This window comes from Doryrhamphus excisus, linkage group LG16 (assembly GCF_037039965.1).
Source record: "Doryrhamphus excisus strain RoL-2023G ecotype Guam linkage group LG16, RoL_Dexc_Guam_v1.1, whole genome shotgun sequence".
Classification (NCBI taxonomy): Eukaryota; Metazoa; Chordata; class Actinopteri; order Syngnathiformes; family Syngnathidae; genus Doryrhamphus; species Doryrhamphus excisus.
In genome coordinates, this window is record NC_136372.1 from 9839904 (window position 1) to 9864004 (window position 24101).

A 24101-nucleotide genomic window follows, 5' to 3' on the forward strand; every position below is an offset into this window, starting at 1 on the left:
TATATATTCAGTTATATTCTGTAGATTATGTTATATAGTCACGTTTGCTTCAAATACTCCGTGTCAGAGAGGTGATATATTAGCCCGTATAAACACAAACTTATCAACCTTGTCCACCCTCGATTAGTTTACTCTCATTAGCCACGTCTACATGAGGAGTGATTCCTCTTTCCGAATTACTTTTCCGAATACACATTGAAGGAATATTCCAATCTCTTGTCTACATGCGCCGCTACAATCAAACAGAATAGCCAATGGGGCATGCGCAGTAAAATCACGTGATACCGGCTTACCTGAGTTTTTCTTTCACTTGTTGGAATAACTCCGTATTGCGAGTTTTTCGTCCGTCCAGTCTTGCAGTCTTGAACAACAAACTTTCCACTTACCTCCATTTAAAACTGAATTATATATTTATTAATTATATTTATATAATTATATATATATATATATATATATAAACACAAAGTTTTTCGGAATTGATCAGAGTTATTGTCTTTGTCTTTGACAGTAGTGGTAACAAAACCACATCAACGCTCCTGTTTCCGATGGTTTTAAATGCAGCACATGCCTGTGTCACGACCCGGATGTAGAATTCTTTATTTGCTAGATTTTCTTCCGCCTTCGATCTCTTTCCCTTGTGCAGCGATGTCGAAGAGAGGTGGGGAAACCGAATTGTAAAATCTTTAGCCATCTGCTTCTCCCATTTGCCGATCGAATGTAATCGTGTATTTGTTGTGTCTTGTATTTTAATACTTAGCTTTTTGTCCAGATTTGTTGTTGATCACGGCACTTTTCGTACTTGAATAGTGGTGGTTCTATCATACATAAAATAATGGTAGTCGTTTCATGTGAGGCATCCTCTTTTTATTATCAATTACTACATCGTACCCCAATTACTTTATTTTGCGTTGTCCTGAAAGGGTAAAATGTAGGCAAAGTCGGTATAATGCTTTGTTTGAAACCTGCAATTTGTTCGAGGTAGCTAATGCTAACTTATCTGTGGCCTGAACGAGACTGCGACACTTGGGAGCTTTTAAGTCGACCCACAGGCTTGTTCGTAAATACACGACGAATGGTAACGCTACCAATTGGCGGTTTGTACTGGAAATTCCGCAATAATGGCTATTTTACGTTGGCTCAACTCGACGTTGGCTCCGAGGCGCAGTACAGTGGAAGCAGTCAGCGTTACGTTATATAGATTCGCGGCTCGCGTGGACTTTGTCAAAGGCTGCATCATTTAAAGCAGGGCCACATCCGGCCCGCCATGTGTTTGAATACGGCCCACTGTTCTTTTCAAAGTATTTCATTTAAACCGAACATACAACCTGGCATCATGGCTTGAACTAACCCTTTGATGGATTAAGTAGCTGTTTTATTATTTTGGTTATTTGACGTGGTCTGCTGTATACAAAGTGCTCCTGAAAAAAGGGACACAAATGCCCATAGCAGATTGCATGACACTTTCACAGATACAATAATTCCACGTCGACTGTTACATGTAAAATATATAGTATACCCCCCCCTCAATTTTGCTAAACCAATCAAACCAGCCCTTGAGTCAAAAGTTTGCCCACCCCTGATTTAAAGCGTTACATCAGATTTTGGATTAGTTTCAGGTTTGTACCCTATGCAGTCAGGTATTTGCAACTCTATAATTTTTGGCGTAATAAAATAGTGCATTGTATTATTGAACGTATTGCAGCAGGTTTGGTCGCAAGGGGACATTGAGACCAAATAATAAACCTGGAATTGGTGACGTATATTTACCAATGAATCTGGTAATTATCTTAAATTAGAGCTGCAATTGACAACTATTTTAGGAGCGTTTCCTTTCATTCATGTAAATATGCTGATTTCAGCTTCTTAATTGTGACCATGAAGTAGACCTTTTTCTGTGTCAGGAACAACAACATGGTCACACATGAGCTTTGACTTTGGGAAAGAGCAGTCAACATTTTTGCCTAGTGCATCCCTACCTAGTGGCAGGACAGTGGAAAGCCACATAGCTATGGCTGTGCCTGTCCAGTGCAGACCATATCATTTTGCTACGTGCTTCACAACCTGACCATCAAGTGCAGAGAAGCTGTTGCCAAACGCAAAGCCTGCCCCTGAAGTTTTATTGGTGATGCATGTCTGACACAATTTCAGTAATATATATATATATATATATATATACACACACACATACAGGAATATAATTCTTGCAGCATGGTCAAAAGTTGGCACTGCCTAGGTAGCGGTGCAACTGTTGCTAAAAATTGATCCAGAATGTTGTCCACAAATCCACATTCAAAATTCAAAACCATATCAGTGCAAGAAGCAATTAGAAAAAGACTGGGTTCAAGATGACCGTAGAAGGTGATTCTGAAATGGAGTTATGCTTGAAGTTGTACAAAACCGAAGGATGCTTCTAATTGCAGGACGTGGTGGTTCATCCGGAGCAAAGTTCCGCATCTCGTTGGGTCTTCCAGTGGGAGCAGTTATTAACTGCGCAGATAACACAGGTATGCTTTAAGTAGTGGTTATGAATCAATACATTAAAAACTTTTATTGCTCTTATTCTAACTCTGTTGCTGTGGGCAGTGTAGAACCCAGACATTTCTTGTACCTCGTCAACAGGAATGAGCACATCACAAGAGGCATATAACCCCTTCCAAAAAGCACTTGCTTTGTCTATTTGGTGACCAAGTGAGTTGTCGATGAAGGGGATAGCGATGTCATCATTATGGGTGAGATGGCAGACATCTCATGACTGACCAATCTCAATCAATGATGAGACATGATGCCTTAGCATGTCTTGCTCATGAGGGGAAATTGAATGGGCACTTGATGACCCATTTCATTATATTGTAATGTGGAATCTATAAGGGAGATAATGATTAGATCCTCTGATGGTGTTTTTTTTCAAGCATGGGTATTACACACTTAAGCCATATGAGTTGAACTGTTACAAGACATGTCTTACTGGTATTTTTTTAAGGTGCCAAGAACCTGTATATCATCTCTGTGAAGGGCATCAAAGGGCGTCTGAACCGTCTGCCTGCTGCCGGAGTGGGTGACATGGTAATGGCAACAGTCAAGAAGGGCAAACCAGAGCTCAGGAAGAAGGGTGAGTGAACGTTTGAAGTAAATGAGCATGCAATTTTAAAGGAATAAATGTAGTCTTGACTTAAGACCCTGTCCACGTGGGAATGTTGCTGATGTTTTTTTTTTGTTTGTTTGTTTTTGGCGGTTTGGAAAAAAGTTGCGTTCATACTGTGCCAGATCAGTATACAGGCTTGATAAAAATCTCAAGACCAATTGGAAAAATTGCTGGACATTTGGACCTTAATGATGTTTTAAGTAGAGCTACAATATGCAAAAGCAAGGAGTGAGACAACATTTAATAAACTGAAGATTGTTTTTCACCTGAAAGTTTTAATACCACAGGCTTTAAAAGCCCAAATCTGCTCAAAATTCTTTAGTGCCAGACATTCACATGGTCATGCCCCCTGATGTCGAAAGCTAAGAAGCTTTCTCATTTGAACACGGTCGGATTGTCGAGCTGCCTAAACAAGGCCAGACAGCGTGCCTTTGCTGCTGAGGTTGGACACAGTAATACGGTCGTTGTACTTTTCTTTTTAAGACCCAGAGTAGGGATGGGCGTTTACGACAAGCTTTTTGATCGATAATCATGATAATTTGCAATCAATTATCAATTTAACCATTAAGAAATGTCTGATGGAATTTTTTTTTTCTCAATTAAGAATTTATTTCAAGAACCTTTTAATCAAACAATCCTCCTGCACAATTTAGGCTACAGTTTAAATGTGCAACTGTTCAACAATTACACCTCATGGCGTCGGGCTGAAACACCTCACAAAATAAAAGCCGGTGACTACTATTTTCCGCCTCTTTTAGACAGAACAAAAAATCCTGAATAATAATAATTTGAGAACTTTAATCCACGTCTTGCGCAATTTACAGTTTAAATGTGCAACTGTTAAATAGAAATAGGCGTACACAGAGGTGTCAGGACTCTTAACAAAATAAGAACCAATAGGCTATTATCTAAAACAAAAAATTGCTACATTTCCCTCTTTTAAACATTAAAATAAACCATGATATTATTAACTAATAGTCATTTAATCAAAGAACAAAGTAGACTCATTGCTGACCTTATTTCTAAAATCACAAATACTTAAACTTGCTGATAGTTAATCTTCAAACAGCTAAAATAATGCATAAAGCTAAAAAAATAACCAATTACCTAAAAATGTCATCCAATACTCTCTACAATTCTCTACAAGAGAAATATGATCTCAGGGAAGAAGTAAATTTTTAAACACTTATATGCTAGGACTTCATTGAAAAGCCATAGCATTTCAGTATGTGGAATCAAACTATGGAATGGATTGAGTAAGGACCTCAAACAATGCAACGATGAGCCAATTCAAGAAACAATACAAGCAGTTGATGTTTGCTAAATACAAGGATGAAGAGTCTTGAACCAGTCATGATGTGCTATATATATATCACTATATTGACACTGTTACCCATTGTCATATCACCTGATACTTTGGTACGAGGTACATTATTTAAAAAAAAAAAAAAAACCTTAAACTGTATTTAATGGAAAGCAGGAAGTGAACAAATGTAACAGTTACTGATTGTAAAAGTACCAGATGCAGTGGTAAGATTTAATAAGCTTTGCTTCTTCCTACTCCTTTTGGACATGTGGGAGTGAGGTGATGATGTGATGCACTCAATTGTAATCTGATGCATGTTCAAATGAAATAAAACAATTACATTACCATTAGTTTTTTGCCAAAAGGCATGGCTGAGAGAGGGAGATCCCACATAACAATAACACATTATAGGCCTATAGGTTTACATGAAGGCTCCAGTGGTAACTGTCCTGGGCTATAGCTTACTTAACCTAATCCAGAGCATTGCGGAAGTCTAGTAGTAAACCCAAAAGAATTTCACCTGCGCTGAGCGGGAGGATCTGATTCGGTGTCCGTTAAGACGCAGGGCTGTCCTTAGTAGGTACAGTGATGTAGATTTTTTTTTTTAGGGCCGATAAAGATTTTTTTCCCCATCACCCCGAGCCGATGGCCAATTATGGACTGCCAATTTTGCTTGGGCCGATATTTGTGGCCGATACTTCTTTTGCTCGCTCAATTTACATGAGAAAATGACAAATAATTACAGGTCTCAAGTTTTAAACACTTATTGAAATGTAAACACTGAACACGGTAGGATTCAGCTTTCTTAAACACACATTCCAGTAAACACTTAAGTAAAAAATCCTTGTTTTATTCAAGGATTGTCTATGAAATAAATATATATTTTAACTTAAGCATAAATAGAACAGCACCTACTGTGCAGAGTAGGAGTTTGCTTTGTTAAACATACTTTCAAGTAAAGTGTTTGTTCTTTGCTACTGCTAGATTGATTGTACATAGCCTCCAACTACATCAACAGCTCCCTAATTACAACAGTAGGCACTTTTAAAGATTAAGCATTCAGCAGCATTCCTGTTTTTCAGACCCACAAACAAGCTATATTTTCAAGTACGTATATTGCATGCACTTGATGTTCATATCTCAACTAAGTTTAACTGTTGGAGGCTAATTAAAAGTAAAACGTACCCATGTTGTGATTCACCACTGTTGCAGTGTGGGAGGGGTACCGCCACTGCGTGTGTTGCAGGGTCCTCTGTCAACACAAAGCTGCCCATGGATGCCCATCTGTAAAACTAAAAAATAAATCAGCGAACCCATGCGCATATTGGCTGATGCCGATTCAAGCAAAGAACGCAAATATCGGCCCGATATATCGGCCGGCCGATGTATCGGTTGATCCTTAGTCCTTATTGGAAGCCGAGATAAATGTGGGTTATGTGGCTGGCTGACTTGCTCTGCCCTAGTATAATTTTCCTTGCTCAACAGTTACTATAGCGCCACCCAGTGTACATAATTAGAACAGCAATTAAGTTTGATTGGGAAAAAATGCTATTTATTTTTATACTTTATGAAATTGTCTTGGGGCCGTATGTTTGACACCCCTGAGATGCAGTGTATGTGTAGGAGAGTAAACAAAAATTGATTAATTGAAGAAAATAATGGATTTGTCCAGACCGTTCTGTGCTTGGAAGCAACTATATGTGCCAAACAAATATATTTGGGAATGGGCAAGTTGATGTGTGCACTAAGTTTGCTCTCAACAGTACATCCTGCGGTGGTGATAAGGCAGCGGAAGTCATATCGCCGAAAGGATGGAGTGTTTCTTTACTTTGAGGACAATGCAGGCGTCATTGTAAACAATAAAGGAGAAATGAAAGGTGGGTTCTCTTTCTAATGGTTTTGATGAAGAAAAAAAGCTACCCTCTTCTAAAAGCACTTGCTCTGTATGAACTGTGACAGGGTGAGTTGTCAAGCAAGAGGATATTAAGTTCATAACTTTGGGTGAGACAGCAGTAAAACTTGTTTCTGCTGCTCTCAATCGGGGATGGTACAACCTTTTTGCTGGCCGCATCTGACAATATAAAAAATTTTTGGTGGGGATTTTGCCCATCATTCACGATCCTTATGTGAAACATGAACACATCTTTTTTTTCTGTGCATTATAGCGCGACAAAACAAGTTTATATGCGTTGGCTTGCAACAGGCATCATGGGGAATACCCATTTTGACACCAAAGCCCTCACAAACTCAAAACACCAACAGTGTTCCATTTATATAACTGACTTGTATATTAACCAAGCTACAGCGATATTGTAGCAGCTAACATGAAAAACTATTTTTATCTCACAGACTAACATGACGTGTCGCTAGTCTCTGCATCATTCACAGACGGAAGAGTGGGTACCTAGCTCTCAATTTTGCTACAAAGACTCAAGATGCTTGTTTGCCATCAGCATTTTTAACCTGAGGACTGTAGCACACGTCTTGTGCTGGAACACACAGCCACCCCAAGGAGAGCATTGTAAGTTGTTGCTGATGTGGTGTTGACAGAAGTAGCATAAGTATGTGTATCAATGCGCTTAGGAAAGAATGGATGTTTCGGTAGTGTTTACATCATCAAAATACAGCAACCATTACATGTTACCAGTGTACGTATTAATGAATGATCACATGTATGTCAAACGATGCAATGTTGTTGGAGGGTTTTTTAAGACCTCATAGTCTTAAGTAGGTGTATCCCAATGACAGCAGTTGGCTGAAATTAACTTATTTACTCCTGCACAGAAAAGGGGGGAGTGTTCATGTTTCACACAAGGATTGTGAATGATTTAAAAAAAAAAAAAAAGTGCCATTCTCCTTTAGGTAGACCAGACAAGGTGCAATTCAAGTATGCCCAAAGAGTGGCTTGTAATTAAAGGGGAAAAACATCAGCCTATCAAGTGGATAAATGATGCACTTTGTGTTTCTACAGGTTCTGCCATCACTGGCCCAGTGGCAAAGGAGTGTGCTGACCTATGGCCCAGAATTGCATCTAATGCTGGTAGCATTGCCTAAGCCTGACTGGCATGTCGTTTTCAATAAAAACAATTTGTTTTGCCATCTGGGCTCATTTTCTGTTTATCTACTGTGGTATACATTTGTTCTGTGTGTGTTCTGGAAACCTGGTATGTTGACATGACACATGAACCGTTTTTTTTTTTGCATGTACAGTTGGGGTGTTTTCCACCAAAGGTTCAGCATACTGAGAGATTTCAGGGACTTTAGATTTTTTATTTTTTATACAGATCTACAGAATTGACTTAAACGTTTTGAATTGAGTGTCAAAAGAAATTAAAGTTAACATACACTTGTAGTTAAAGAAATGGCCTGGATTTCAGTGTTACTAGGGTAAACACTTCAATGCTTTGTTGAGATTTTATTTTGAAGGACAGACTTAACAGGTCATGGGGTGTGTTATGCTCATGGTGCTGAGTAGTAAAGGGCATACCAGATTTTTGATTCCATACAATACAGATTTTTCTCGGAATATTTATCCCAATTAAACAAATGCTAGTCTTTTAAGAACTGAGTCTTTGTCATATTTGCTATATATTGCAACACTGTCCATTACTGGTAGAAAATGTGTTACCTTCAAACTACTTTTATGGCCTTGATTTCAATTTCAGCACTGATCATAAAGGTTAGAATTCTGAAATCAAAAATCTGGTATTTCCGTGTAGAGGGGATTATAGGGTATAGTATAGTGCATGGGTGCTCATTACATCAGTTTGAAAAAAAAAATGAATAACCCATTTACATGCGTGAGCAAATACCCATCGACTGTTCATGGTAATTGTATTCATTCATTGTATTGTCACAACAGTGACAAACAGGACTGCATCAGTTAAATGTCAATGATGGCTAAGGGTCACAATGGAGATATCACTGAAATGAAACAAACTTACCAGTGGCAATGGTAACAATGAAGACATGAACCGTGATACTAAACAGAATTACAGCGATACAGTTGCAGTAATAAAACATTTAAGTAAGGCTTGGGAACTTGTGTAGAAGTGTATGCACTTCTGGCTGGTATTTGGTACCTTAAAGTTAGTGGGTGGGGGGGTCATGTTCACATTTTTTTCTTTTTTCTATATATATATATATATATAAATTTTTTAATCACATTTTTTTGCGGGGGAGTTTTTCATAGCAGTATGACTTTAAAAAAAAGTGTGCTCCTTAGTTTTTCTTTTTATGTTGAGTTTTAGTTTCTTTGTAGTTTTAAAATACTTTTTGGTCGCAATCATTTTTTAGTAACTGAAAAACGGACTTTAGGTAGAAACATTACTTTATTGTAAAAGTCTGAAACTGCTGGTGAGTTTGATTAAACAACCATGGAAAAAATAGTGCATTCAGACAGGCAGGACTTGAGCACTAAGCCCATTTTAGAGTTCATTTCTGGAAATGTGCAAATTCAGCTATTTTAATGAAGAAAATGTTTGTAAAAAACACTGGAATCAGATGGAAGGTACATTTATAATACAGGTCAATGGACAAACATTAATATTTATTTATGATGACAGGTGAAGAGCCTCACCTGCCTCCCTGACTTACATAGAACACTTCATGAGTTGGTTGACTTGCACAGGTTGTTGACAAAAACGGGTTCCTCTGAAGTATACCAGACAGTATATCAGGCATATGATCAAATCTTTATTCATCTCTAATCTTTGTGAAAACAATATACAGTGCATCCGGAAAGTATTCACAGCGCTTCACTTTTTCTGCATTTTGTCATGTTACAGCCTCATTCCAAACTGTATTAAATTAATCTCTTACCTCAAAATTCTACACAAAATACTCCATTATGACAATGTGAAAAAAGGTTTTTTTGACATGTTTTGAATTTATTAAAAATAGAAAACAAAAAAATCACATTTACATAAGTATTCACAGCCTTTGCCATGAAGCTCAAAATTGAGCTCAGGTGCATCTTTTTTCCACTGATCATCCTTGAGATCTTTTTACAGCTTAATTGGAGTCCACCTGCAGTAAATTCAGTTGATTGGACGTGATTTGGAAATATAATAACTGTCTATATAAGGTCCCACAGTTGACTGTGCATGTCAGAGCACAAACACCAAGCATGAAGTCAAAAGAACTGTCTGTAGACCTGCAAGACAGGATTGTCTTGAGGCACAAATCTGGGATACAGAAAAATTTCTGCTGCTTTGAAGGTCCCAATGAGCACAGTGGCCTCCATTATTCGTAAATGGAAGATGTTTGGAACCACCAGGACTCTTCCTACAGACGAAAGCCATCAGACCAGAGAATTTTGTTTCTCATGGTCTGAGAGTCATTCAGGTGCTTTTTGGCAAATTCCAGACGGGCTGCCATGTTCCTTTTACTAAGGAGTGGCTTTCGTCTGGCCACTCTACCATACAGGCCTGATTGGTGGATTGCTGCAGAGGTGGTTGTCCTTCTGGAAGGCTCTCCTCTCTCCACAGAGGAACGCTGGAGCTCTGACAGAGTGACCATCGGGGCCTTGGTCACCTCCCTGACTAAGGCCCTTCTTCCCCGATCGCTCAGTTTAGAAGGCCGGCCAGCTCTAGGAAGAGTCCTGGTGGTTCCAAACGTCTTCCATTTACGAATAATGGAGGCCACTGTGCTCATTGGGACCTTCAAAGCAGCAGAAATTTTTCTGTATCCTTCCCCAGATTTGTGCCTCAAGACAATCCTGTCTCGCAGGTCTACAGACAGTTCTTTTGACTTCATGCTTGGTGTTTGTGCTCTGACATGCACAGTCAACTGTGGGACCTTATATAGACAGTTATTATATTTCCAAATCATGTCCAATCAACTGAATTTACTGCAGGTGGACTCCAATTAAGCTGTAGAAAGATCTCAAGGATGATCAGTGGAAAAAAGATGCACCTGAGCTCAATTTTGAGCTTCATGGCAAAGGCTGTGAATACTTATGTAAATGTGATTTTTTTGTTTTCTATTTTTAATAAACTCAAAACATGTAAAAAAAAAACCTTTTTTCACATTGTCATAATGGAGTATTTTGTGTAGAATTTTGAGGTAAGAGATTAATTTAATTCAGTTTGGAATGAGGCTGTAACATGACAAAATGTAGAAAAAGTGAAGCGCTGTGAATACTTTCCGGATGCACTGTACATCTGAATCTGAAGATACAGCTTTTTCTCATAGCGAATATCATACTGTGACATGATGGATTGGACTTTTCAACAGTTTTTACATTCAGTGTCAGCGTAGCTAACAGTTCTTCTTGCCCAGCAGCTCTCTGGCAGTGGGGACGCCTTCCTTGTGATTGGCTCCACCAACAGTTCCAGCAGGCCTGGGGGCTCAAGGACTGGGAGTTCTGTTATCCTAAACAATTTTGAATATGCCCGGCCCACCACAACAAGCTGACCCGCAGACATTCTGGGATTCGGCCCACCAAGCTGGCGATAGTATACCTTGAAATGCCGTACAAGGTCGGTTGGGTACTCCCAGCTTAGTGTGGCGTTGAGATACAGGCAGCAATCAGGGGACCCTGGGGATGATCCAGCACCACGCAGCCACACTGTGTCATAAATACGAAAGTCCTGAACCTTCTCAGGGGCTGTCTGTTGACGGGCTAGATCTAGGAACTTATGGAAGCAAAGGGGAAAAAATCAAAACGAGTATGAGGAAAGAATTCAACATTGTCAGTGAAGAACAGACTTATTTCTTCTTCACATATCATGTGTAGCGATATGACCTTGCACTGGCCGAGGATGCAACCCTTTAATCATTGCTGATTACACTGACACCCCAGACACAAACTGTTCAAAATCCCCCAGACCAGGCTACGGTCCAGGATCTATTTTATCTAGAGTTTGACATACACAAGACATGACTGGTGATCTAATCTGTAACTGTGGGATTTCCATCATTTAGGAATTATGTAATTCCATTGGAGGTCATTTTAAAAGGGGATAAAAGAATCTGAAACAATGACAAAACAATCTGCCAACCAATAAATTAGCGCAATTTAACATTAGCCTAATAAAACACAGCTTGGATGTTCTCACCGCAATTTCTCCAAGCCTGCAGCTGAAGGATGTGTCACAAGGTTCGCCAACTGGCTGGATGTTTACCAAAACTTCTTTAAGAATAAAGCCCAAAAAGTCCAACTTCCAAAACCTAAAAACATGAAAATAAAGAGACCTTTCAGAGTCAAATATTGCACCCATCATCTGTACTAAGTACTTCTCTGCATATTTGTTTTTTTAAGGATGGGGTTGGAGTGTAGAGGGGGTTCAGGACAACGAATCCAAACTGTAAAACTACTTAGCCATTAAAAAAAGGAATAATTTTTAGTGACGTGAATTTTTTAAACTGTCTTGTCAGTTTACAGTTTTATTTTTTTAATGCCACGGGCCCATCACAAAACGAGCAGCGGTAGCACTTCGGACACTCCTGCTTTATGTATTTCACCAAAACGTTTTCCCCAGGGATTGAAAATGTTTATTAAATTATATATTTTAATTGTTTTCACCTCACTGTCCAACCGGTATCCAAATTTCCATGTAGATGTGTCAACTGCTGTACTGACTCATCTTCTTCATCGAGTAGAGCTGGAGAAATACTTGTTACTGTAAGATAAACATTTGAAATAATATTTAAGAGCCAACATGAAACTCTTAATCAAGACACAAACAAGAATATCCTTGGAGTATAAATGATATAGCAAAAGACATGTCATCATATGGGTAGGAATCGTCTCATGGTGTCAGGGGTTGTTTGTTGATTTTCTGAGAATGTGCGCGTTTATAAAACAGATTTACAGAGAATATATGTGCACAAAAAAGTATAAAAAATGTGATTGGTGGATGCACACCAGCACACAATCGTCCCTTTAGAAATCATATGAGCCTGGACGGGGGTGTAGTTGGTCCACCACATGTTTCACCCCAATGGTCAACACTCCATATTGTGTGGCTTTTCCCCTGTATGCGTGTGGCTAGTTGTCAAGCTTCCAGGACTACAAATATTTATAAACTAATAAAAGAGGAAAACATACATTTCATATGATGGCTGTGCTCCTCTGGGAAATCACCAGTATGTGTCATCCTGAGCTCCAGCGATACTGTGACGTGAGACAATGACTTGTATACCATGCTGACCAGGGTCTTGGATGCAAGAGGCACATGAAGGGAGAAGATCCTGTAATTGTAATTAGCACAAGAACCGGAAAGATGACGAGACCTCTAAAAGCCACATATGACAAAAGAAATTGATGAAAGACCTGGCACAAACTGGTGAAGTATGACTTGCAGGAATTAATCCATCTAGCAGTAATGAAGATGCTCCATTCCAGGCATCCTCTGGGCAACCACGGCTCCTCACCCAGCCCAGACCCCCCAGCTCCTCGCGGTAGTACCATGGCTGCATTTCTTGGGCAGATAAGTTGAACCACTTCCTGTTTGTTTCCCACTGACGTTCAGTACATGAGGGGAAAAAAAGCTGCTGAACTCATTTTATTCCTTTTTTCCAATTAATATTGTCCAAAAACACAGAATCAAGCTTGAAAAGAGCTTTCACACAGTGCATGCCTACTTTTAACATTGCTCTACTTTGCTCAACTAAAACCGGGTTCTCAGTAGGATACAGAACAGTCCTAGACTTCCAGCATCCACACCCACCAAACACCAACTAATACCAAAATAGACATAAAGAGGTACAAAAAGAAGAACAGTCGCAGTGGTAATACAAGTGGTACATGGCACATTGGTGCTTTTCAATGTGTGGAAAATTCCACATATTTTGGTACTTTACCTTTCCTTTCCAATGGACAGCATTCCCAAAGCCCTGACAAAAAGAAGAAATGAAGGGCAGTGGTACAGATGGACGATGAATGTATAGACTGTTTTTCAGCAGATCCCAGAACCTACAGACAGAACAGACTTGTTTCAAAAAGGTAATCCCAGTCATTTATTCTCTATACCATAAAAAGTCAAACACAGTGGAACCTTGGTTTTTGCCATTAATCCATTCTAAAAAGTCGAAAACTGAAATATACAAATTTTAATACATTTTCATAGAGAATAATTCTGGTTGTACATGCAGAAAACAATGTGGATTACATACAATTGTAGAGTAGGGTTTGACCCATTTTTCGTGTGACAAAAAATATTGGTGTCTGTAAATATTGGTAATATGAGTAGGTAGGTATGCTCATTAGATGCTGTTGATTCACCGACCTATGCTCTCTGCTGCAGAAATCACTGAGCACCTATGCCTTATGGTCTTGCAAAATTCATCATCTAAATGAGTACCTAAATGTAAAGAGCTTTTTCTTATGCTGCCTCCACTGCATACCGACCGAACTGAAAATGTCAGAACTGATCTTCGTCAAAGCTTTTTGAGAAGTAGAGAAGCAATTCCTGTGTTTTAATTACTTACTACTGATTTTTTTATAACAGTATTTATTATGATGTGTGCTGTTGACCTCCTGGGATTTATCTGGTCAAATAAAGGTTAAATGTAAAACAAAATGGAACATGTGACTGAATGGCAGGTGTGTTTTATTGCCAATGTGTATCCTGTTACAGGATATATAGTGTGTATATACAGTGCATCACTGTATTCACAGCGCTTCACTTTTTCTACATTTTGTCATGTTACAGCCTCATTCCAAACTGTATTAAATTAATCTCTTACCTCAAAATTCTACACAAAATACTCCATTATGACAATGTGAAAAAATGTTTTTTTTGACATGTTTTGAATTTATTAAAAATACTAAACTAAAAAATCACATTTACATAAGTATTCACAGCCTTTGCTTAATACTTTGTTGATCCACCTTTGGCAGCAATTACAGCCTCAAGTCTTTTTGAATATGATCCCACAAGTTTAGCACACCTATCTTTAGGCAGTTTTGCCCATTCTTCTTTGCAATAAGTCTCAAGCTCCATCAGCTTGGATGGGAGACGTCTGTGCACAGCCATTTTCAGATCTCTCCAGAGATGTTCGATCGGATTCAAGTCTGGACTCTGGCTGGGCCACTCCAGGACATTCACGGAGTGGTTCTGAAGCCAATCTTTTGAGATCTTGGCTGTGTGCTTCGGGTCGTTGTCCTGCTGAAAAATGAACCTTCGCCCCAGCCTGAGGTCAAGAGCGCTCTGGAGCAGGTTTTCATCCAGGATATCTCTATATATTGCTGCATTCATTTTTCCTTCTATCCTGACTAGTCTGCCAGTTCCTGCTGCTGAAAAACATCCCCACGGCATGATGCTGCCACCACCATGCTTCACTGTAGGGATGGTAATGGCCTGGTGATGAGCAGTGCCTGGTTTCCTCCAAACATGGCGCCTGGCATTCACACCAAAGAGTTCAATCTTTGTCTCATCAGACCAGAGAATTTTGTTTCTCATGGTCTGAGAGTCATTCAGGTGCTTTTTGGCAAATTCCAGACGGGCTGCCATGTTCCTTTTACTAAGGAGTGGCTTTCGTTTGGCCACTCTACCATACAAGCCTGATTGGTGGATTGCTGCAGAGATGGTTGTCCTTCTGGAAGGCTCTCCTCTCTCCACAGAGGAACGCTGGAGCTCTGACAGAGTGACCATCGGGGCCTTGGTCACCTCCCTGACTAAGGCCCTTCTTCCCCGATCGCTCAGTTTAGAAGGCCAGCTCTAGGAAGAGTCCTGGTGGTTCCAAACGTCTTCCATTTACGAATAATGGAGGCCACTGTGCTCATTGGGACCTTCAAAGCAGCAGACATTTTTCTGTATCCTTCCCCAGATTTGTGCCTCAAGACAATCCTGTCTCGCAGGTCTACAGACAGTTCTGTTGACTTCATGCTTGGTGTTTGTGCTCTGACATGCACAGTCAACTGTGGGACCTTATATAGACAGTTATTATATTTCCAAATCATGTCCAATCAACTGAATTTACTGCAGGTGGACTCCAATTAAGCTGTAGAAAGATCTCAAGGATGATCAGTGGAAAAAAGATGCACCTGAGCTCAATTTTGAGCTTCATGGCAAAGGCTGTGAATACTTATGTAAATGTGATTTCTTAGTTTTCTACTTTTAATAAATTCAAAAAAAGTCACAAAAAAAACTTTTTCACATTGTCATAATGGAGTATTTTGTGTAGAATTTTGAGGTAAGAGATTAAATTAATACAATTTGGAATGAGGCTGTAACATGACAAAATGTGGAAAAAGTGAAGCGCTGTGAATACTTTCCGGATGCACTGTATATTTCTTTTTTTTTCTTTATGAAATCTTGCCAATTTTCTTTCAATTTTTTCAATTGGTTTGTGTTGAATATCACTTTTCTTTTATATATTATGTATATCATATATATTTTATACATTATATTAAATTTTCCTTTTTTTCTTGATATTAATGGTGACCTTTTACTATGTACATCCATAATATAATATTCATACATAATCCAAAAAAGGAAATAAAATCTGGGGTCTCAAGTTAAAATAGCTTATTGACAAAATTAAGCAAATAAATCTCCCACAACACTTAACAAGTAATATCACCAACAACAAAAAAATGCTAAAACAAAATAAATTCATTCATTTTCTACCACTTATCCTCACAAGGGTCGCGGGCGTGCTGAAGCCTATCCCAGCTGTCTTTGGGCGAGAGGCGGGGTATACCCTGAACTGGTTGCCAGCCAATCACAGGGCACATATAGACAAACAACCATTCACACTCACATTCATACCTATGGACAATTTTGCCAATTAACCTAACATGCATGTTTTTGGAATGTGGGAGGAAACCAGAGTACCCGGAAAAAACCCACACATGCACGGGGAGAACATGCATACTCCATACAGAGATGTCCGAGGGTGGAATTGAACCCAGGTCTCCTAGCTGTGTCCACCGTGCAGCCCTAAAACAAAATGTCTTACCCAATTACATAGAACCCCAATATAACTTGTTCGAAGATATTTAATCTTACTAAGATTTCACTTTACTCAGTGCAAAATGAACCAGCATGCACATGTATTTTAAGCAATCTTTTGTGGTTATCTTACTTATCCTGATTATGGCGAAACTCAGTCTTGTCTTGGGTCTCGTACACCCAACCAGGAGCAAAGATGGCGGCAGAAAAGTTGTACTTTCGGATGATTTCCAGTGCCTGTATAAACGAGAAGGTGCTTGCAGTGAATGATTTGCTTACAATGTAACGATTATTGTGGAGAGACAGACATTTTGTTATGACATGCTTCTGAATTACACAAAGTCCACAGCCTGAATGAAGTCTTGAGAAGTGTGATGATAAAGATACTACCATTTCCATTCGTTTTGCAAAAATGGGATACCCGCCTATGACCTCATTTCCAAACATAAAAATTCTGGACTAGCTGTATTTTTGTAATGGGTTATCCTATCAAATCAACAGGGGATTAAATACTTTTCCCCCAATGTATATACAGGTACATACACATGTGTGAGTGTATAACACGTACAAACAATATAGAGTTTGTACCTTATTGGTTTCGAACATCCCTCCCACCACCTCGCCACGACCAAAAACATCCACCCCCACATAGATGTCAGCCTGGCGGCCATGGGTGTGATTGTTAGCAGTCATCCACTCCAGGTTTTGCGCTGTCCAGTTGTAGTTGGTGAAGAAACCATCACATGCATTGAAAAAAACCCTGTTGTAAAAAGACAGAGTAGCACTATATAACTGATATGTCAGCATGAGTTTGAGTACGGCAAATAGCATGCATATTTGAGTGAAATAGCAGCCTGCAGGCGCAAGAACATGCCATTCGGCCCATAAAATATTACAGATGGCAGTTGGTTTACATCCAAGGTGTAACTGTAGCAAGTTACAAGTTGAGTGTCATTAATTGTGTTAGGCAAATTATATTCAAAAAGGAATTAGTTATAGCCACTATTTACTTTCAGAAAAAAATAGTGAATTAGCAACAGAATTACTCCTTCTTAAATGTAATCACTTAAGATAAGCCTTTGTTAGTCCCACAGGGGAAATTTCAGTGAAAAAATTGATTCTGCCAGTCTCTTTGAAGGCAGGACGGCACTTAAACCTCACATATGTCAGAGAATTCATATTTAGCTTTGTAGTGCTATTGAGATTAGAGGTACCCTCAACAAAAGCGGACAACCACTTGGCTCTGGGACGTAATATACATTTCACTTGTAAGTTTTTGCCTTTTAGATCATTCATTCATTTTCTACCGTTTATCCTCACGACGGTTGCGAGGGTGCTGGAGCCTATCCCAGCTGTCGTTGGGCGAGAGGCAGGGTACACCCTGGACTGGTCGCCAGCCAATCACAGGGCACAAACAATCATTCACACCACAGTCACATTCTATGGACAATTTGGAGTCGTCAATTAACCTAACGTGTTTTCGGAATGTGGGAGGAAACCGTAGTCCCCGGACAAAAACTCACGCATGCACGGGGAACTCCACACAAACTCCATGCAAACTCCACACAGAGATGGCCGAGGGTGGAACTCGGGTCTCCTAGCTGTGTGACCTGCGCGCTACTCCTTTTAGATCAATGATATTTGTGGCACATTGAAGTTTGTAACACCCACCTACATCAACTCTGGCAGTGACTGGCTGAACATGAAAATGTACTCTACCTTTACCGTTAGTATCGGCATTATTTTTAGTTTTTTGATGTTGTTGTACTTTGTGCGATGACATTAAAGGTACAATAAAGGTATTCTAGTCCATTCCTTTAATTTACATGACTGTAATGAGGTACTTTGGTCAAATTTTACCTGTTGGACTGATTTAATTCATTTTGCCATTTTAGCTCTCCAGTCTCTATGACACTGTCGTACCACAGGACCATGCTGCCAGGAATTCGTTCATGCATCTGATCTGTGAGATAGCGTAGGAACACAGGTGTATACTTCACTGCAACCTCCTGCAAGCAGAATATAGAATGTGTGATCCATACAAAGCATGTTAATGTTGGCATAATGACAAAGTCAAAATTTAATCAGATGAAACTGTAAAAATTAATTTGACTAAATCCTTTCTGTCCCCCAGTGGGGGCATGACAGAAAGTAATTGAGAACCACTGGCTTAGAAAAAAGATCCCCTACCCAGATTTTTCTCACTCACAATAAATTCTCACTTTGCTGTATGAACAATGCACAGCTGTCGTAAAAAGTCACATTTTTTAAAGGGGGACCAACTGATTATGTTAATTTTCTGCCCTTTATATTGAGGTGTGGACTCCTTCAGAGCAATACTCATGATAACCCGCGCAGAAATCTTTGTAGATCTTCCAGAATCTGCACTTATTTCAGCTGTATTTCCTTGGATTTCCAAAGCAGCTTGTTTTCTTTAATTCCATCCACGTCCCGCCTCTGAGCACACCCACTCCGCTGTGTTTGGTCAAACTCCCAAGCATGCCGGACTACTTCCAAACTACTGCCGAACCCCACCTCCTCATTTTGTCAATAGATGAAAAACATTTGGAGAGCTACATGAAAAGTGGTTACAAGCTACTGGTAGTTCATTAGCTACTAGTTGGTCACTCAGCTACCCTGACTTACCATGTATGAACTCAAAGAGTGGTAACCTCATTGTTGGGCACAATTTGTCAGAAGCACTACTGGTAACATGGAGCTTAGGAGAACCGGGACATGAGGACGCTGCGTCTATCTTACCTGCCCGAGATGGAGCACTCATTGTCGGATACACTTTGTCAGTGGTACTGGTGCCATGTAGCTCAGAAGCTGGACGTGAGGGTGCTGTGTTTACTCAGTGCAGTAGTCGAAATGTGGTCATTACATGTTTTTTGTGGGACTACCCGTATTCCAGACATTGGTGATTGTGAATTGCATGCATGCAAGTAAGACATTCGTTGTATGCACACTCTATAATGCTGCACAGACAGTCGCTTAGATATACGAAATAAACATGGTGCTAACAGGGTGAAATTTTCAACAAAAGAGCGCAGCAGAGTGGGGAGAAGGGGAGGCGTACCCTGGCATGCCCATATAAGGCCTGTGACATCACAGGGAGCCAGTGTTAGAAAGAACTCTCTGAAACAGAGCATTCAGAGACATCCCAAACTTCTTTCAAGGCTAGCTTCCAAATGCACAAACGTTTAACAGGGGAATACAACATTCTACCTACATTTATAGGTCAGAAAAGAGGAAAAAGCATAATATTTCCCTTTAAAAATAGGTCCCCTTTTCCCTATATTGGTGAAGTTAATGTTTAGTTTTTTATGTTATACTGTAAATACACAAGATATAATGCAAGAAAGCAATCGCCAAAATGTGGAGAAGTCAGCAACTTACACTGAGTGTGTTCTCTATGTTTATGAGCCAGCCATCAAAGCCATAATAATGACTAACTTGAACAAGCTTATCAGCTACTTTCTGATACAAGTCTTCTTTAAGGAACGCCTCACATGTCACTGCTCCATCAGTCCATTCTGTGATGAAAGTCCCTGAATAGCAGAACAATATAAAATTTTAGTTTGGATGACACAAAGTAAAAATGAGTGATGAAGACAGAGAAAAACATGAATGCACTGTAAAAGTAAAAAAGTTAACTTCATTTTTTATTTTTGTGATCCCACAAAAAATGCTTGTTTATTCAGTATATTGTGAAATGTGAAATGTTAAAAAACAGAGGCAGCAGCAGTTATTATTTTTCATTTCAGTTACAGCCAAAACCTTTGACCATCAGGCATTCTAAGGTCAAAATGTTGAGTTCTTTGAGGACTAATCATAAGCTGGTTATTTCTAGCAGACAATACTGTCTCTATTTTGTGTCTATTATGTGTCTATATTGATGAATAAAATATCCTAATGTGTTCCACTTCAGTAGGTGTCTTAATTTTAGTTTGAACACAACAAAAACTAGAACTCTTATATCTAAAATATTTGACTTATTTCTAATCAGCCAGTTCAAGTTTAGGGTTCATAAATACACAGCGATCAACTTAATGTAACATGTAATATAGTCTTAGTAATGTCAATTGACTAATTATTATATCTCTCCTTTTCCAGTCAAGCATTCCAGTCTCGGATGGGTGCATGTATCTACAAAGCACCACTAAACATGATAGTCCAAGACATGCACCCACTGAGCATGGTGGATAAATATAGTTTGTTCTTATGCACTTGTATATTTACTGTATAAATGCTCTTTATCCAAGCAAAAATATGTTTTATCCGATTGCTCGATTAATCAAAGGAATTTTCAGTACAATACCTGAAAATATAGCCACAGCCCTAGGTGGTTTGAAATACTGGTTTGAAAGCTGGAGGCCCAAAAAAACGAATGTTAATGAATTTTAACTTATTAAAAGACTCGACCAGCATGTGCATGTTTTCACATTTTAGATTTAAAATAAGCTTAATAAAAGCTGTTTAATTTAAAAATAGATGCAAAGAATGGCTATATCCTCCTACATTATATTACGGTACACTTCAGTACATTAAAGTACTATGCAACAGAATGTCAAAACATGGATGGAGTTTAATTGCAGATTAATTGCTAGATGGGTATTTCAAAACTATTGCACTTTTTCGGGGAATTTTGCCCATTATTCACAATCCTTATATGAAACATGAACACATATTTAAGATAAGATAAGATAAGATATGCCTTTATTCGTCCCTCAGTGGGGAAATTAGCATTGCGCAGCAAGAGAACAGAATCAGCTAAGCAGTACAAAATACACAATATAAAAAATAAACAATGTAAACAACCCAATTATTCACAAATTAATAATTTTGCGACCAGTCCAGGGTGTACCCTGCCTCTCGCCCGAAGACAGCTGGGATAGGCTCCAGCACCCCCCGCAACCCTCGTGAGGAAAAGCGGTAGAAAATGAATGAATGAATGAATGAATATATTTTGAACACCTGTTAGAATTGTAAAGCATTTTTTATTTTTTACATAAAACCGATGTAATTTTGTTTCCCCAGGCCACGAAGTTATGTAGATTGTGGCAAATTTTGTGAGATATCCTGTACTTTGGGGTTTGGCTTACCAAGAACAAGAACTCCATGTTTATGCGCAGCATTGGTCCAAACAGCAGGCGGAATGGTCACTAAGTTGTGTGTGAAGTAGTTGAAAATATCAATGTACTGCCAGTGGTAGAAGGCATATGGAGCCTCTGCCTCTGTCCCCTGTACAAACCTTCAGAGAGGAAAATCCTGTTACACAGTGATTGCAGTAATAGCATCTATCCAAGCCACTAGGTACACTTGTTCCACAGTCAAAATGCCCAAGGAAATTTGGGTTTATAATAACTATAATATTAATATTATAGTATACTATTAATTAGTGTATAATATTAAGATTCTAACATAATACTAATATAGCACAGCACACTATAGCATGAAAGTAGCATCAGAATAATCTTACTGGACATGCTTAGCTGTATGATAACGTTGGTTGACTTTTAGTTGGAAAATATGGCTTGAAGGCTGGTATTTTCACTACTTGCGCAATTGTATGGTATTAACTAACAAAAAACATGTGAATGGAAGACAAAGCTGTCTGAGCCACCTAGGTAAATGAAAGCTGTTTGGATGATGGGTAAAACATCTTCTATGACAACCTGAACAGTCCAGTTGCGACCAGTTCAGTGCTCTCAGAATACAATGACAATATTCACAGTAATGTATTGTTATTATACAATATAATTTTGCAGATAAATGTAAATACAAAATACTGCATAATACAAATAATAGCTCCAGAGAGTATTATATTGTGCAAGTATTGTGTTTTGCCAGCTGTGGTTAGGTTGTGACATGTATTATCGTGATAGAATTAAAATCCAGTGTAGGCCAAATTCATATAGCTTCTATTACACATTACTTCTCAAAAGTACATCTCAGTTCCATTCCTATAGCATTGTCCCTTGAGAAGATTATAATGGCTGCTGAAATGCGAGGAGTGTTGTAACTTTTGTAAGCGACTGTAACTCATCCAAAAGACTGTATAAATGAGAAGTAGACACTTGTCAAGTCTAAATACACATCTGTACCTGTCATCTAGGTATCCACCCATCATGTCATGAGATACCAAGGTGCGACGTGAGCAACTGCGAAGTGCAGGTTCCCGCTCTGCCAGAGGGACGGCTGTCACATTAAATGGGTTTGCCACACTTTGCTTCCATGACAACAGCTCATCCAAAGTCTGAATACCACAGCTAACTGGCTCGGTTGTATCAGCATCATAATGTTTGACTGAAAGGGAAAAAAGATGAGTGCAAGATCCAGTGGACGTTTACAGTCATTGTGGGGCTGTGCTGTCGGCAATATTTGCTGATCATGTCACCAACCTGGTAATGGTGAAGGCCTATACTTGACGACTTCATGACTACTGTCTGAGTCAACAGGCTGATCCAAGGATTCCAAGCTAGTAAGAGAAACAGACAGCATATGTCATGCCACCCATTTAAAACAAAAAACACCTAAGGAAACCATCAATGGTCAACAAAATGTTGCTATACTTTTCAAAAACCGGGCACCTGAACGTTGGTACAGCTTACACAGTAAATAAAATTTAGTCACAGTGGATGGTGATTCTTTTTTAGTGCAAGCTAGCTTGTAGCTAGGATACAATGTTGAGTATGACTCACACACGTCACTGTTGGTAAGCACAATAATAGTCTAGGGTACACACACATTTATTTCATCCTGTTCAACAATAAACTACAAGCTACCTTTCCCAAGAATTTACAAACATTGACAAGAGTATACAATCAGTGTACAGATTTAATGCTTTCTGTACATCACTATAATCATTTTAGAGTGCATAGTATTCGCGTGACTAATGTGTATTCTTAATATCTCGATGAGTAATACGAGTGCAGTATGATCGGGTGCAATAGAATAACACATGAAACAAATAAATATAACATGATTCGACAACTGTCAGAGCAGGGCAGAGTTTACCTGAATCTTTTCGGGTTGTCGATTATCCCACTAACATCTGTGTCATATTCATCTTCAACATTACTTCTCGAAGTATTATTTCCACCTGAATGTATTGACATTTTTGCAATTTAGCTTAAAATGTAAAGCCTTTTCACCACAGAGCCACGACAAACAGGAAGTTATGATAAACCAAAGACCATAGACATAGGAGGGAGTGTTGACTCCAACACAAATGCATCTAACAGAGTGTAGTACGCCATGGTAACAGAAAGTCAGCCATGATGGAAAGCAAAGCGAGCTGGGCGGGGCTAGTAATGTAGTAATATAGTCACTAGCTCTGAACTGAGTGTAAAATTAAGTTATGCGCAGTGCTTACACTTGATGATGATATGAATTAATGTTATTTACTTGAATGTTATTAATATTTATTATATTCCAGTAATAACATTCCAGTAAGTTGATGTTTTTATATCTGGTCATGTTTTCATATATATTCATTGTGTTCACTAAACAATATTTATCCATTTTATACTCTAGTCTACTCACGCTAGTGAATACATTATACTTTATTGTTCACCTCACGCCGCCCACCTCTCTTGCACACTATCATGGCGGACTTTAATCTCCATGTCATACACGCCATCTCATTAACTCTACAGTCCTAACGATACTATCCGTTCGGCACATGCGCGGGATCACGTCACTTACTTCACTGGGAGGCTTTCCACGCCCAGCTGAATGCAAATGC

At 39.0% G+C, this 24101-nt stretch overlaps 2 protein-coding genes across 3 annotated transcripts; one reads left to right on the plus strand and one right to left on the minus strand.

Annotated features, from left to right (window-relative positions):
* Positions 1 to 575: 575 nt before the first annotated feature.
* Positions 576 to 7547, plus strand: rpl23 (ribosomal protein L23). Its single transcript, XM_058049687.2, has 5 exons — positions 576 to 658; positions 2421 to 2504; positions 2981 to 3109; positions 6212 to 6325; positions 7420 to 7547. Exons 1-5 carry the CDS (start codon positions 646 to 648, stop codon positions 7500 to 7502), a joined length of 423 nt encoding a protein of 140 aa, XP_057905670.1. The 5' UTR covers positions 576 to 645; the 3' UTR covers positions 7503 to 7547.
* Positions 7548 to 7691: 144 nt separating this feature from the next.
* On the minus strand, positions 7692 to 23595 carry engase (endo-beta-N-acetylglucosaminidase). Of its 2 annotated transcripts, XR_013629988.1 has the most exons (15): positions 23372 to 23595; positions 22756 to 22832; positions 22459 to 22660; positions 21457 to 21605; positions 19751 to 19902; positions 18212 to 18360; positions 16940 to 17111; positions 16485 to 16588; positions 13257 to 13368; positions 12727 to 12914; positions 12502 to 12644; positions 11977 to 12073; positions 11510 to 11621; positions 10608 to 11086; positions 7692 to 9174 (listed from the first exon to the last, which is right to left on the minus strand). XR_013629988.1 is itself a non-coding variant. In XM_058049671.2 (14 exons), exons 1-14 carry the CDS (start codon positions 23470 to 23472, stop codon positions 10679 to 10681), a joined length of 2166 nt encoding a protein of 721 aa, XP_057905654.2. In that variant the 5' UTR covers positions 23473 to 23595; the 3' UTR covers positions 10559 to 10678. The 2 variants fall into 2 exon arrangements, 1 of the variants encoding a protein (XP_057905654.2); XM_058049671.2 differs by lacking the exon at positions 7692 to 9174 and having other exon boundaries at positions 10559 to 11086.
* Positions 23596 to 24101: the final 506 nt, after the last annotated feature.

Coding starts and splice junctions, on each gene's coding strand:
- engase (XM_058049671.2), bottom strand. CDS start 23,472: ATGTCAATACATTCAGGTGGAAATAATACTTCGAGAAGTAATGTTGAA. Junction 22,833..23,371: donor GACAACCCGAAAAGATTCAG/GTAAACTCTGCC, acceptor TTCTCTTACTAG/CTTGGAATCCTTGGATCAGC. Junction 17,112..18,211: donor GAATTAAATCAGTCCAACAG/GTAAAATTTGAC, acceptor TTTTTACAACAG/GGTTTTTTTCAATGCATGTG.
- rpl23 (XM_058049687.2), top strand. Junction 3,110..6,211: donor ACCAGAGCTCAGGAAGAAGG/GTGAGTGAACGT, acceptor TGCTCTCAACAG/TACATCCTGCGGTGGTGATA. Junction 6,326..7,419: donor CAATAAAGGAGAAATGAAAG/GTGGGTTCTCTT, acceptor GTGTTTCTACAG/GTTCTGCCATCACTGGCCCA.